Raw genomic sequence first — 14,473 nt, 5'->3', positions numbered from 1 at the left:
CATTTTGTATCTCGCAATATCTGACCCGCTCCCACACATGCAAACACACAGAGTGCAGAAATCAATATAAAATCCATAGAATTATATCTAATAAACTGTTTCATGAGATGACCTCAGTTTTCTTCCAAGGTGTGGATTACATGTAATACACATATTCTTAGCATGAGAAAAAGGTACCAAAAACATTAAAGTAGACAGTTGTGATAACACAATTATTCAAATAGGAAAGAAATACATCTTAAGCATTTCACTCTAAATTCAGACCTCAAGTTTGAAGGGATGTAGTACATACATGATGAGAGTACAATGCATAAAAATCTAGGTGACCAGTAAAAATGGTGATAAGTGTAACAGTATCAGGGCATTAGCTTCAACAGATAAAATGCCCTTTCCCAGTCCAAAGGCTTATAATATGTACTTTTTCTGAATAGATGCTTTTGGTAAAATTTAATTTTGATAGAGCCTAACATAAATGTACAATTAACAAAGTATATACAAGTAAATGGTTGATGGTGAGCCACAGGTGTCATGATATACAAAGCATCAATGAAATATTTCTGTGAACTTTGATCCTACACTGTACTGACCCCACCCCTTTCCATGTTATTATGGGTAGTTATATACCCATCCATTCATGAATCACGCAATGAAACCTTTATTTATCCAAGATTAGCATGGAAAAATTATCTGGTGGTACTCATATTTAGATTTCTACTACAGCATTTATAAAAGACAAAGACCTGTCCCTTTCCTACAGAAAGTCTCTTGATGTATCCATGGTACCCCCAAATCCATGGACTTATTCAAAAAGGATAGAAATTTGTTACTGCTTACAGTGATCAGCAGACATATGGTAACATGTAAAATACATCTGTCAGGGCTTATATCTGAAGACTTTCAGGTGCCATAAATTTTCAGCGCTGGAACTCCCTGTCCTGTAATAGTCTCAGTAACTGCAGATATTTTTGATTTTTGTGTATTTTTTTACTTTCTATAAATTTGAAGTAAGTGCATTATAAATTCAACTACCCTGGTTATAGCAATCAAATAATAACATCTGGGCCTGCGTAGCGAGTGTTGTAGCCTGCTGTGTATTACAGTGTACCACTGTATGCTAATCAAAATTTAAATATTTAAATATTTGCAATGACATAGTCTACCAGCAATATTGAGCCACCAACGTGGCTACCAAACCCTGGAAAGTGAGAGCAGAGCTGTACATTTATCCTCATTTGTCATTCAAATCATGCCATTATCATTAAAATGAACCGTGTAAGCTATTGTGTCTCTTGCCGGCTGAATTGTGTGTGCACAGCTCGTAAGACCGGCGGCCATTGTTGTAGCAGATGAATTGTCAACGTAGCAGCTGTATGTGTGTGTATACGGCCACTGTACCTTTAGTGCTGAGAATTGAGATAATTCCTGAAAATTTCATTGGTGTTGCCTGCATGCCTTTGGGAAATATCTTTTTCATGAACGGTTATGGAGTCCATGCTTTGATACATTGACTGTTTTTGTGATTCTGGAGGAGTACGGATCTGTAGTAATTTCAAGCTCACTTTGGGATAAAATTAGCATCAATCATCAGTTCTGTGATCACTGTAAAGGTAATGTGTAACTCTACATAGCTCAAAATAACCTGGTAAGTAAATGATCTATACTATGGATAGTGCCACATTTTTTGGGAAAAACACCAAATTTTTTGGTGTTTTGCTATTTACTTTGAATAAAAAATTTTGAAGTAACCCTGCATATCTATTCTGTATTCAACCAAAATATATAATACAACTAGTTGCAATTTAGTAGCAGTAATGCCAATATAATTTGGGGGTCAAGGATTAAAAACATTATTGTGAGGGTCATATTTAATAGTGGTGTCTTTCTATAAAAAAATGTATTTTAATTGTGGTAGAAAGGCTGATGATTATTGTTCATACTGTAATTTTAATCTCAGAACAGTCTTGTCTCAGATTATGTTTTCTTTTGGGTTTTTTTTGGAGCCAAATTTACAAATGATAGGAAACACAAAACATTCACAATAAGTGCTACATTCCTTAATGTCACAGTGGCATAAATATACATGCAATTGAAATTTACATGCGGGATAATTTATATAATGCTACAGGGCATAGCAATTTGTTAGTCACACAGTAGACATCATATTTTGTTCTCAGACTAATTCAGGCATTGAGGAAAGGCTGCTGGTTATGGCGGCATTAATAAGAGAGAGAAATGAAATGTGAACAAGGTTGCTTCGATTAAATATACACCTTTGTAACCATGGCAACAGACTGATAACACCAACATCAAATTATCTCTAACAAGCTGCTTGATACTTGACTTGTTCAAATACTACAGTATTATTCCTTATTCAATTGCCATTTTGAAATTGTAAGTGGGTCATAATGTCTTCCATCACACAAATTAAAATGCCAAGAATCTATTGATTAAAGAGTATCAATATCCTTTGCGTGTGTGCGTGACTCTGTCACAATGTTAGGAAGAGGAATTCCAGCACATTTGCTAGATTTCAAGTGACCCTACTGGTTTTTGTAAAATGTAATTCTACAGTAGTTATTACTATCACATACCAGCAAAATTTTTGAATGCTTTTAAACAGAACAGGTTAATGATCGAATTTAAGAGCCCCCGCAAGTCACATTAAGAATATATGGATCCAAATTGAAGTGTGATCTTGCTGACATTATCGAGTCAACATAGCATGGGATGATGAAAAAATAATTATATTTTTATATGGTCACTCTTTATCAAATGTTAATTTTAAAAACATAAAGCACTTTGAAATACCCAAGGTCATGAACAATTTCCTCAAGTCACTACAAACAAACCAGAAGGTTGTTTCATGAGGTATTGGAACAGCAATTGCAATTTATTTGAAGCCATACAGCACCAGGCTGGTAAAGTTATACAAATTATCGAAATACCTGAAATTACATCATAGGCCACACCTATATTGGTAGAGCAAGTTTTTGCCGGGGAGTTTTGAAATACTAGTAGTTCAGATCAGTATTTTAACACTAAGGTTGTTTTTATGGGTGTGTCCCAGCAATAGACAATCAACAAATGTAATATTTTGTTTCATGAGTCACACGCTCTGTTCAATTTTTTTTGTGAAAAATGGATTTGCTATCGTCGCGTATAATGCAGTGAAAAAGAATTGTGTGTCACAGCTGTTGTGGATTTAGAATCTGTCGTGTAATCACTTTTAACAGTACTGTGAAACATTTTCATTGAACATTGTTTTGAAGGGGGACTACAAAATTCAAAGCAAAATATTTTGTTTAATTTTCAAAATTATTTAGGTGGAGTTTTCAAATGTCACTGCTTTTACATTTTAATCTGTGCTGTTCATCAGTGCGAGCTGATGACAGCTTAAATCTTACCTTTCTATGTTGTATATAAGTATGTAAGCTCAAAATATACAGAGCATTCGATTTTTGCATAAACTCTCTAAAACATTTGACAAGGTCTTCTTGATCATCTTGTCTTTTTTGCAGCTCGAAATCTCAAATTGAATTTTGTTTTAAAATGAATTTCAATATGTGATCTTTTACTGAAAATCAAAAATTGTATTCGACCAGATTCCTGTGAGAAGTAACAATTGAGCTAATTTAACATTCAATTTTATCTGGAATTCCTTCAAAGGCTTCTGTTAAGACATAATTGTTTTGCAAAAGCCCCTGTCCATGCTTTTGTAGCGATAGAAGAATATAAAACAGTTAAAACATATTTAGATTTAATCGCTTCCATTTATAAATTAAATTTTTCTGATGATAAGAATTGATCAACAGTTACTGAGAGAAAGAAATATCAGCATCCAAGCCCTGAGAGATATTACTGATAGAGTTCTTAGTTCACTGGCAACCGTGTCATGTGTGTGTCCCAACCAAGCATCCCTGGATAGCCACTTAAAAGCCATTGTTTGTTGACTGAGATTTTGACACCCCTCTCAGTAAAGCTAGGGTTAATTACACAGGGGATGTAACAGTTAAACCAGGGCAAAACAGCCAGGAGTTTAGTGAACTGGTGTATGAAGTGCTCTGAGACTCTGGTTAGTCCATCTTTGTGAGTGGATATCTCAACGTGATTCCAAAGGTGTTTTAAGGTAAGCCAGACAGAGCTCTAGAAACCTGCCGACATATAAAGCACAGTCAACTCTAGATTCTTTTATTACTGATTTGGTTTAGGCAGAAGATTGTGTGTCAGTAGGCTTTATATATCAACTGTACAAGAAGACTTGGTTTTGATATGTATAGGTTCAGAATTCTCAGTTCATCAGCTTCAGGAAGTTTTTTAGCAAAGTGTATTTTCTTTGTATTTTTGACTGCTGCAAATGTTATGGCTTTTGTTTGTATACCAGCAGTTAGATTATTGTGCCATATTTTTTTATAGTGTTATATATTGGTGTAAAACTGCAGGTTGATATCAAAGTGGCAGCCAGTATATCTGGTGATAAAATTCTAATTCAGCTGGCAACTCAAATATTTAACAGAATTGAAGTCAAGATAAATCGCCATAAATCTTTTTACATGTAGGGCAAGCTGTGTGTGGATGGTAGAAGCCACCATTTGTTGACTTTAACCCTTTCACCACCATGGTTTGTCCCAAATCCGTTGTTTTCTATGGTAAAGTTTGATCTGTACACAGGGAACTGGGGTGAAAGGGTTAAAGAAGAATGGTTTTGAACCTGCCTGTGTGTGCTTTTAAACTTGGCACAGAGTCAAAAAGTATAGCTCTGAATGTTGTGTGCTGACTTGCTAATGCCACGTTGCAGATTGTTTGAGTATGACACACATCAGTTGGAAATCAAAACAAAGGCTGTGTAGCTACTGTATAAACTCACAGTATTTCACCTGGTCTTCCTTGCCTGAAAATAGATAGATTGTGAAAGCTTTGGCCTCATGTGATTGGCCAAGGTCACTCCTTGTCATCTTAAACTTTGAATAATGCAATATAATGGATGTTCTCACCTGGTCTCTTGTCAACAATACATGATTGTGGCTGGAAGTCAATGTGGATATCAATATTGAGAATTCATTTTTAGCACTCATTTGCTCATACAGGTTGCAGTAAAAATATCATTTGACATTCAATAACTGTACATTAATCTATTTAATGGAGAATGTTATTCAACAGGTAATGCAACAGGAGTGTACTTATGTTATGCTAGGTTGTGAAGTACAACTTTGTTTATAAAACCAACCAAAAGTTGCATAATGTTGATGGTTGGTCAGTGAGTTACATTTCAGTGGCTCTTTTTCAAAAATTAATGGAGGGACGGGAAAAGTTACTTTCCATTCATCCTGGTTAAATCAGTATGTATGATTGATAATTCAATTATTCCTTTTAATTGTCAACAGTTCAGAGGAGGAAAGGCATTTACTTGCAGGAACATGCTTGCACCATGGAGTTTGACTCAATGAGAAAACCTTACACGGTTTTCATAATTTATAAACCCAGCTTTTTTGACTCAATGATAAAATCCTACTTGGTTTTTCATACATTATAAATCCAACACTAACTGAACTATACTGTACTTAATGTAAACCTACAGTGCTCTACAGTTGATATATTAAGAGTCTATAGTCATGGGATGCAAGGAACACAAGCATGATGTCTTTTACTTTCAAAGCGAATGAGATCTCAAGTTTTTCAAATACCAATATTGAGCATTGTGGTCTCTCATTACATTTTATGTCAAACATTTCCAGGTTCTTTCATACACTTTCATCCAGATCAGGACATTTGACATGTGCCACACGACTCATTTTCAATACATTCTGCAGCTCATGTGTCACCTGCTTCCACAGGCGAGCAACTTTCAGGATTTGCCATTGATCATTGCAAAACACGTCATACCAACAATGGCAGTATACTTTCCGATGATTGTTTGGCTGCGATGTTAATCTCAAAGCTAGAAGGCCAAATGTAGGTCACAGATACAAAAGGAATGTCAATGTCAATGGTTACACTCAAGATCAGTTCGCATCAGAGATAACAAAATATATTGTAGCTATACCCAGTCAAACATATCAAGTATCTTCAGTGTTGGTGGCAAACAAGCTTTAACTTAATGTAAAGTCATATTAACAGGATAAAAAAAAATTGTCACATATATTTGCAATTCGGATATCTAGTTTTATGTCTCAAAGTGTGTGTGAGTTTCCAACATTTTTCATTCAATGTCAAAATCATCTTCATTACAATTCCTAAAGAAATTCCCCAGTGATTGTTATTTTGTCAATTTGTTTGTCATCATTTTCCATGTAAATTTCATGTCAGCTTTATGTAAATTTGCTAATGTAAACCTCAATCCCTTTGTGTGTGGGCCAACCCAGTAGAGTTGTAGATCAGTGTGGTTGCACTGGATTCTCTCTTTCATAGTTGTTAAAAAAAGTCACGTACATCCCGATAATAACATTAGTTGCTTGGCTTGAGTGCTTGTCAGCTAACATTTCACGCCACCTCACCTTGTCCCATTTCACTGCTTCCATTCCAGAAAGGCGACATCCTCAACTCCATCTACACCAAGCGCACCAGCAAATTCACCCAGACCGATGCTCTGCGGTATCTCTGCGGGGAAGCCATGCAGTCCACAGTCTTCACCCCGCAAAACAAACAAATCACTCTGGCCCAGTTCGTTGAGGCGCTGCCGTACAATTCTCAGGTGCCAAAGCTGGGCAGCATCTCGCAGAAATCGGTAAGGTCCCAGCGTCAGTGGGAAAACGGCATAGACAGGGTGATCATCAATACTGACCAGGGATTGGTGGACGCTAACGTCACGCCCGTGTATCGGCAGTCGGTTTGTCTGCAGATGCAAAAGACGGCAGATCTAGGCAGGAGCAGGACAATTCACCAGCTGGTCGAAAACTTGCCACAGAGCAAATCTTCAGATCAAGACGTCAAAACCAGACCTGCGCAAAAGTCTCACGGCCTGTATTCCATCCGAGAAGACATCCAGCGGAAAACCATTCCAGATAGAACGAGAGCCGCGCCCAGAGGACTTGATACTGCTGGACCTCATGAAAGGAAGAAGCTCATTGAAGGCCTCATTGCAAACCTTCCAGGGGAAGACAAAGTATATGCCTTGAAACAGGACAAGGTTGAGTCTGTGCCGTTCAGAGATTTAGCGGATGAACAGGAGATAGTCTCACAAACTCTGTACTACGCTGATTCCAACTCCGATGTCAGTCAGGAAGCTCCGTCCATGCCATCTTCCATGCATCCATCCTTCCATTTCCAAAGTCATTCCAAGTCCTTGAGCTCAGATTCTGATGTCCCCCCTCCACTGCCCTCCACTCCAATCCCAACTCAGGTTGAAAGAATGGTAGACTCCCAATCTGATTCTGAATCAGACTATTCAGACGTTGAACTACCTCCCCTGCCAAGCTCAGACCCTCCCAAAATTTCAGATCTGGTCTTGGACAGATCCGGAAAGCAGGCAACCCTGCATCTCCGGAAACCACCTTCCTTTGACAGTGGCATGGACTCCCAGTCCACCGGAACCGACCGGGATTACGTGGAAAACTCAGAAAACTCGGTCTTCGCATTCCCCGACACCGGCAAACCACTCACTCTTCCAAAGACTCCATTGAGTGAACCTCCAGAGGTCCTGCCTAAACCGCCAACTCCACTTTGGATTCAGAAGATGGTGCAGAGACGAAAGAGCGAGAAGGACCTGTACACCGCGGAGACAGAGCAACTCAAAGGCGAGATCTCCCGTCTGCGAGCGGAAAGCGAGGTAACGCAAATTCTGAGAACTTACCACTTTCAGATGATCAACATGGAAACACTGCCAATCATCGTTGTCATCCAGAACGGAAGAATTAAGTATCTCTTCCAAAACGGGATAGTTACTTGCTATTCTGATGTCACGGTTGACTAGTAGATTATAGAAACATCATGGAGAAACGACGATAATTTAAAACATTCAGTCACAAATCGCTCAATTCTTTCAAACTCATGATCATTGGATGAAAAATTCCATTCAAGTTATTTTAATTCATATACTTAGATATTTTAACCAGATGTAATATTCATTAAAAAGCATGAAAAATGTGCTTGCTTCATTAACAACATTGTCATTTACAGATTACGTTACGTTTGCAAGTTCTTGAACACTGCTTTCACCAAATGGTGTGTTCTGTGATGTTTTCCTGCATGTCATCATCCCACTGTCTCTGTCAACTTTTTTTCCCTCATGAATGTTGGATCTTCATTGTCTCGTTCATATACTCTCCATGGTTCAGAATTTTTGGCGTCTTGTTGTTCTGTTGCATCCTATCTCAGTCAAGGTTGCCTTCCAGATGTTGCTGCTGGTATTTTTTTTATTTTGAAAACTTGACAAAGTACTCATACTTTGTACACATATAACTGAACTGTGTACAAATAATCCATATTGTATAAATGCATACTATATAACAAACAACGTCATGAACAAAAGTAAATTTCATCATCATTGCATGTTTTAATTTTCCCTCCGTAATAGCCCACTGGGATCTAGGTTTAAGTGGTGTAGACACTTCTCAATCTAAACACGAGTAGTTCCTGTAAACCAAATTACATTTCCCCCCTTCTTTTTCCCTCCCTGTCTTCTCTCCATCCTGCATCCATTGCAGGAGAGGGAAGCTGTGCTGCGAGAGAGGGAGATCGCTGCTAGAATCCAGGTGGGACGCCAGGGAGCACAACTCTAAATCTCTCTTCTTGCTTTTTTGTTTTGCACTCGGCTTTAGCAAAATATTTTTTCGTGTATTTGTGATTTTTTGTGTGTGAAGTTTTATGTATTTTAAACTTGAGTTTGGCTTTGAAATTTAAATATTGATTTATTTCATCCATTCATTTGTTTATTCATTCATTCATTCTTTTATTGAAATTTTGTCAACAATCGTACCTTCTGCTGCGTTGCTACCAATTTGTTCAAATAAATAAATGATACATGAGGGGTTATTTGAAACTTGAAAACTTCAAATGCTAACCAAATTTTCCCAGGAAGATAGACATTATGGAAGAAGTTATCCAAAAATTTGTCTTTAAAATCAGTATGTCCTCTTTCCCATTTCACTCATGAACACTGCACTAATATTTTCATGTTTTGCCAGTGTGGTTTCTTTAGTTTGTTGTTGTAGTGTAAGTTTTTATCGGCAAATAAACACATTAACACTATCATATGTAATAGCACCCTTTGTTTTTGTACTAACACATTATTAAGACAAGCTATCATTACTAAACATCTAACCCATCTATTGCAATACTTTCAGATCTCTTATAAATGTTTTTGGTCTTGGTGCTTTTTGTACTTCTTCTGTTCATGACAACTTCTTTTTTCATTTTTTACTTTTTGAGTTCCATTTTCAGGTTCCTGTGTGTCGCAGTATTTTATTTGTTTTGATGCCAAATGCCTTCAATTCTGTGCAGCTTTCCTGGTTTGCCTTTTGTGGTGTTTTATGTTCATTTCACATGTGGTTCCATGTACTTTTCACTTGTTACTTTCTATTTCTCTTATTCTGTCCATGTGTGGCATTCTTTTCAACTCTGGCATTGCTCAGTTATCTATCATTCCATGCCAAAATTTCACATCATCTGTGTACTCTGTGAACCTCAGGTACACCTTTGTGCCTCACAATGACGTGTTCAGTCAGTTTTGTTCGTTGATCATTTCAAGAGATTATGTCACCAACATATCAATATGTACATCTTCACTAACCAACTTCAACAATCGTTTCTCCCATCATCCTTTGCATGCAGGAAATTGAGGATATCGGTGAATTAAAATGCAAGGTGAGGTCAAGGGTCATCTTGTCAGTCTCTGTCAATCAGGATTGACATTGAGATTTCTCCTCTTTGAGTCTTTAAAATCAGGACCTTCCTGAACAACATTTTCTTCATGTCCTATCTGTGAAATAACTCTTCTTTGTGAACTAATGATATATAATATACACAAAACAATAGGTCTAGTAACACTGACTCAGAAAACATCAAAGACAGATAGTTCACAAAAATGAATATAAATATCCAAATACACGCTCGCTCGGGGGTCTTCTGGTCACATGACTGTCATGTGACCACATTTTATAACGTTCATCCAATAACATTGTGTTGCTAATGATATGCAAATTGTCAATCAGTTTTCATTATACACGTTTCATGGCATTGATGTACCCTGCATTTTCATAAATTTGTTATCATCAAAAGACCAAGGCCATCGAACAATACAAATGCCAAAAATAAACATTTACTCCTGTTAAATGTATCCATGATGAAAGAATAGGAAGTCTGCAAAAATAATATTGACATGATAGGGACCACTTCAGCGTATGAAAAGAGTTATTGAAGGTAGCCCTCTGTGTTATTGCAATGAATCGTCAAAGTCTTTATTATTTTTAAACAGATGGTAAAGTTGACCTCAGTATACAACATCTGTGAAGTGATGAGCATTGAGGAGTTCAGAGGTCAAACTCTCTGTTTGTACAGTTGATGTGTACCATAAGCACTGATAATGTATGTGAATATAAAGCAACACAGTGCCAAGCAGTGCTTGCCCGCTCAATACCCTGTCAATTAACTTCACTTAGTCAGAATGACGAAAGCGCTTCATACATGTGTTACGTATAATGCTAATGAAAATTATATATGTTAATTATGACACGCTTGTATACTTTATATGACTCTCATAAAACTGTATCAAAGAAATTGATACGGCCACTGTGTGCATATTATTATATTACCCTGTGCCTTAATGTCCTCTGTTACCAAGGCAACATACCTGGCAAATTTTCATGAATATTAATTTTACAGATCCTCTATCACAAACAGAATTAAATTGTACTCTGTAACCCTTGAACTCCATAATTTTTTACTGGTGTCACCCCTGTATCACTCGTTATCTTAGCCAAGTTCAAGGGCAACCCACTGAGCTTTCATCACCATTACCAATGACACGCTGAACTTCAGTTTAACAATGGTACATCACTTGTTGTGTTAATCAAGTGAAATTAAGACAAAGCAAATCCACATTTCAGTCCATTTTACATTTCCCAGTAGTTAACCTGATGTACTAATGAAATGAAAATCTTGACTTGAATTGTTAATAATAATCAACATTTAATAGTCACCTTTAATAATAACATGACTGACGTCTGCAAACACGACCCAGTTGATCCTACCATCGGGTGACGGCTCCATCATAATCACATATTAACCATAAATTGTAATATTTTCCCCCCCTCGTCCTTTGCGTTAAAATGTACCAGCTTCAAGAGACAGAGGAAGCAGTCAAAGAGAAGGCTAATTTGTGCCGCAGTCTCCGAGTTGAAAACACACAGCTGCATTCTGAGTTCAGGGAAAAGAACAGTCAGATCACGGCCCTTAAGGCTGAGGTCAGTTTTTGCTGTTTCTATACTTGGGTGATTTGTGGGTTTTTTTCGCATGTCATGGCTAACTTGTGTTTGGAATTGAAATGTAGTGATGTCATCGGCAGAGCTTGCCTGTTTCACTTTCCAATGAAAGCTTCATTTGCTTACTGAAACCCTGGTTAGGAAATTTAGCAAAATAACTTGCAAAAACATTTTTGCCGAAGACATTGTTTTCCAAATTTGTATTTTAAATTGCACTTGTAAAGTGAGCCATATGTTTACGTGAAATTCTGTATGTTGACTGCAAAACTTGATTGATAATTTAAAAAAAAACACACAACGACAGCTCTGTTTAAGATGAGGCTCCAATATTGCAAGACAACAAAAAAATTGTTGAGAGTTGCTAGGATACCAACATGAGGATGCTGAGGTATATGTTCACTCTAGCTGGAGAGAGCTTGCATTTAAAATTGGTGCTTTTGCAGTTACATTCATCCATAAATTATTCGAGTTAGTATTTCATTTGCAAACTGCTTGCTTTACAAAATATCACCAACCCACGCATCCACTGCTTCTAACATGTCATAGTGATTGTCTACAAATCACTTGAGCTGTTGAGCTGATCCTCAGATTTGATATGTTTTTGAAGTCATTAACAACTGTGCAAGGTGAAGGATGAGTTTGTTTGTAAATTGAATAATGTTTTTTTTTCATTTGAAAGGTGATGCGACTTGAGAGGCTGCTGAAAGTCAACAAAACCGATGAAGATATTGTGGGACAGCTTAGAGAAGAGGTAATTCCTGCTTCCAGTTTTCTGTGCCCAACATTTCACATCAGAAAACTTATCTTTATTCCATAGAGAACTAGGAAAGAGCATGGATGAAAACATGACGTTGTTCCCGACGGGGTGCAATGATTTTATCATGTTCTAATGTATCTTTGTAAATCAGTGATGTGTAGCAAGAAGAATTGTGTCTCTATAATTGAATATTGTGCAAAATTTGATTTAATCTACAGTCAGAGCGTTGATAGTTTTGATTCTCTGCATTTATTCCAAATTTTTTCACTTGATATTGACATATCAAATGAAACTTTGGTAAAATTCTACAGAAACAGGTTGTTGTGTTACTTGTAAGGTAAATCGAGTCACTGTAAAATAAGTGTTTTTTTATCGTCATTGTACCATAGACCCCTCTCTATGTAGGGGCTATGATTGTACACAGTGGCATATTGGACACAATCCATCCATTGTGACAGCCCCAAGCTCTGTCATATTTTGGCTGCAAACATTTGGAAAAATATTGAAAAAAATTTCCAGGTAGAGGTGAGCTCAAAACAGTGAAGTGTTCGGTGATAGACTGAAGCTGCCAGTGTCCTGTGCTGAGAAAACTGAAAGTTTTGAAATACGTAATGTTGTTTTTTGTTATGCTTTCAGTTGGAGCAGGTTCAACAACAGCTGAGTCAGAAAGAAGAAGACATCAAGAGTATGGACGACAGCAACATCATGTATAAAACAAAATTGGATAGACGAGAGAAAGAACTTGCTTCCAAGGTAAGTGTCTATTGCTGTCGTTGTCTGTTTCTATCATGTAAAATGCTGTGGATGTGGTAGCTACTATTAGAAATTTATACAATGGGACAGAGTCTGTACACTCCTGGAAAGTCCTTAAATTTTAATGCCTCTTGGAAAGTCCTGGAAAAGTCTATGAAAATGAAATCGAGTCCAGGAAAATTGATGATTCATCCGTATTTTAAGAAAAAATGACAAGATGATGAGTTGTGATATTGTCAAAATGATATGTAAAATTATTCGTAAAAATGATACCTTGAAAATGGTATTTTGGACCTAAAAGTCATTGAAAATTGTTGAAAAAAATCCTTGACTTTTAAGTGACTTTGAGTGTTCAGATCCACAGTGGGAATAAGGTAACCACAGGAATGGTTTCTTAGGAGTGAATCTGATTGTGATGTTTTGTCACTTTCCAGGAAGTATTGAAAGTAATTTTTTATGGATTTGATCTCTAATTTGACAGTGTGAAGCCAATTTGAATGTCACTTAATATTTAACCCTTTCACCACCATGGTTCCTCCCAAACCCATTGTTATATCAATGGTGATTGTAGAACCTGATTACAGGGAATCAAAGGTGAACAGGTTTACCGTTAGTGTAGACCTACTTTGCAGGGCATTATGGGATGAACAGGTTAACTAGAGGACATTGAGAAAATATTGACATTTGACTTTGATTTTTGTTTCTCAAGGAGGAAGAGCTGGGAGAGAAGATCACTGAATTGCAGAGACTCAGACAGCAGATGAGCAGCCTGGAACAAACCAACAGAATGCAGCAAGTAGAGGCTGACACAAAATACAGTGAATTGGCAGGAAAATATGAAGCTTTGAAGAGAGAGGTGATTATAAAATTCCATGAAACCTTGAAATAATGTTGTGAATTGACGTTATGCGAAAGTACCAGGAACACCCTCTCACATGTTTTTATAGTAGATTCTAGTTTTTGCTGTCCTGCATCATGTACACTAGGAGAAGTTTCATGTTGTATATAGATATCGGTAAACTCAAGTGTTATAGATCATAGATGCAGAAAACATCAAATACTGATTTTGCTGCAGTGCCAATTCAAATGTTGACCATTATGAAACTGTATTTTATAAGGTGTCCTGTAAGAATAGACTTTTATCATGTTGAATAAATACTCACATACTGAATTGTAATGTAAGACCGTCATGATTTTGCATGATGCTCAAAGTATATAGCATTTTAAAAAGTGAATTCAGACTATTAATATAATGTAACTTTATACATGATCTCCCCTCCCTCTCTCCCCCTCTCTGTCTCCTCAATAACCACAGCTGCAAACGAAGAGTATGGAACTGGATGATACCACTCAGGAGCTAGCAAGACTTGAAGAACACCTGGCAGAGCTGAGGAACAAACTGAAGGGTGTGGAAAACTTACAGAGTGAAAGAGACATCCTGCATGGTAAACTACAAGCTGCAGAGTCTGCACTGAGACAGAAGGTAAGTTGACCAGACTAAAACCGGGGCATATTTTATGTGGCGCCCTCTAGTGGCAAGAATGATTTG

General features: G+C 37.1%; 1 protein-coding gene across 1 annotated transcript in view; it reads left to right on the top strand.

Moving 5' to 3' along the window:
* LOC139120443 (golgin subfamily A member 4-like) overlaps positions 1-14,473 on the top strand; it is a 101,662-nt gene that overhangs the window by 75,971 nt on the left and 11,218 nt on the right. The window contains 8 exon segments of the mRNA XM_070684852.1: positions 6,521-7,762; positions 8,640-8,687; positions 9,766-9,798; positions 11,271-11,396; positions 12,094-12,165; positions 12,808-12,924; positions 13,634-13,780; positions 14,240-14,407. Coding sequence (XP_070540953.1) covers positions 6,521-7,762; positions 8,640-8,687; positions 9,766-9,798; positions 11,271-11,396; positions 12,094-12,165; positions 12,808-12,924; positions 13,634-13,780; positions 14,240-14,407 — 1,953 coding nt within the window.

The sequence above is a fragment of the Ptychodera flava genome, chromosome 20 (genome assembly GCF_041260155.1).
Source record: "Ptychodera flava strain L36383 chromosome 20, AS_Pfla_20210202, whole genome shotgun sequence".
NCBI lineage: Eukaryota > Metazoa > Hemichordata > Enteropneusta > Ptychoderidae > Ptychodera > Ptychodera flava.
The sequence above is the reverse complement of the archived record's forward strand: the minus strand, read 5'-3'. Positions and strand labels throughout refer to the sequence as shown.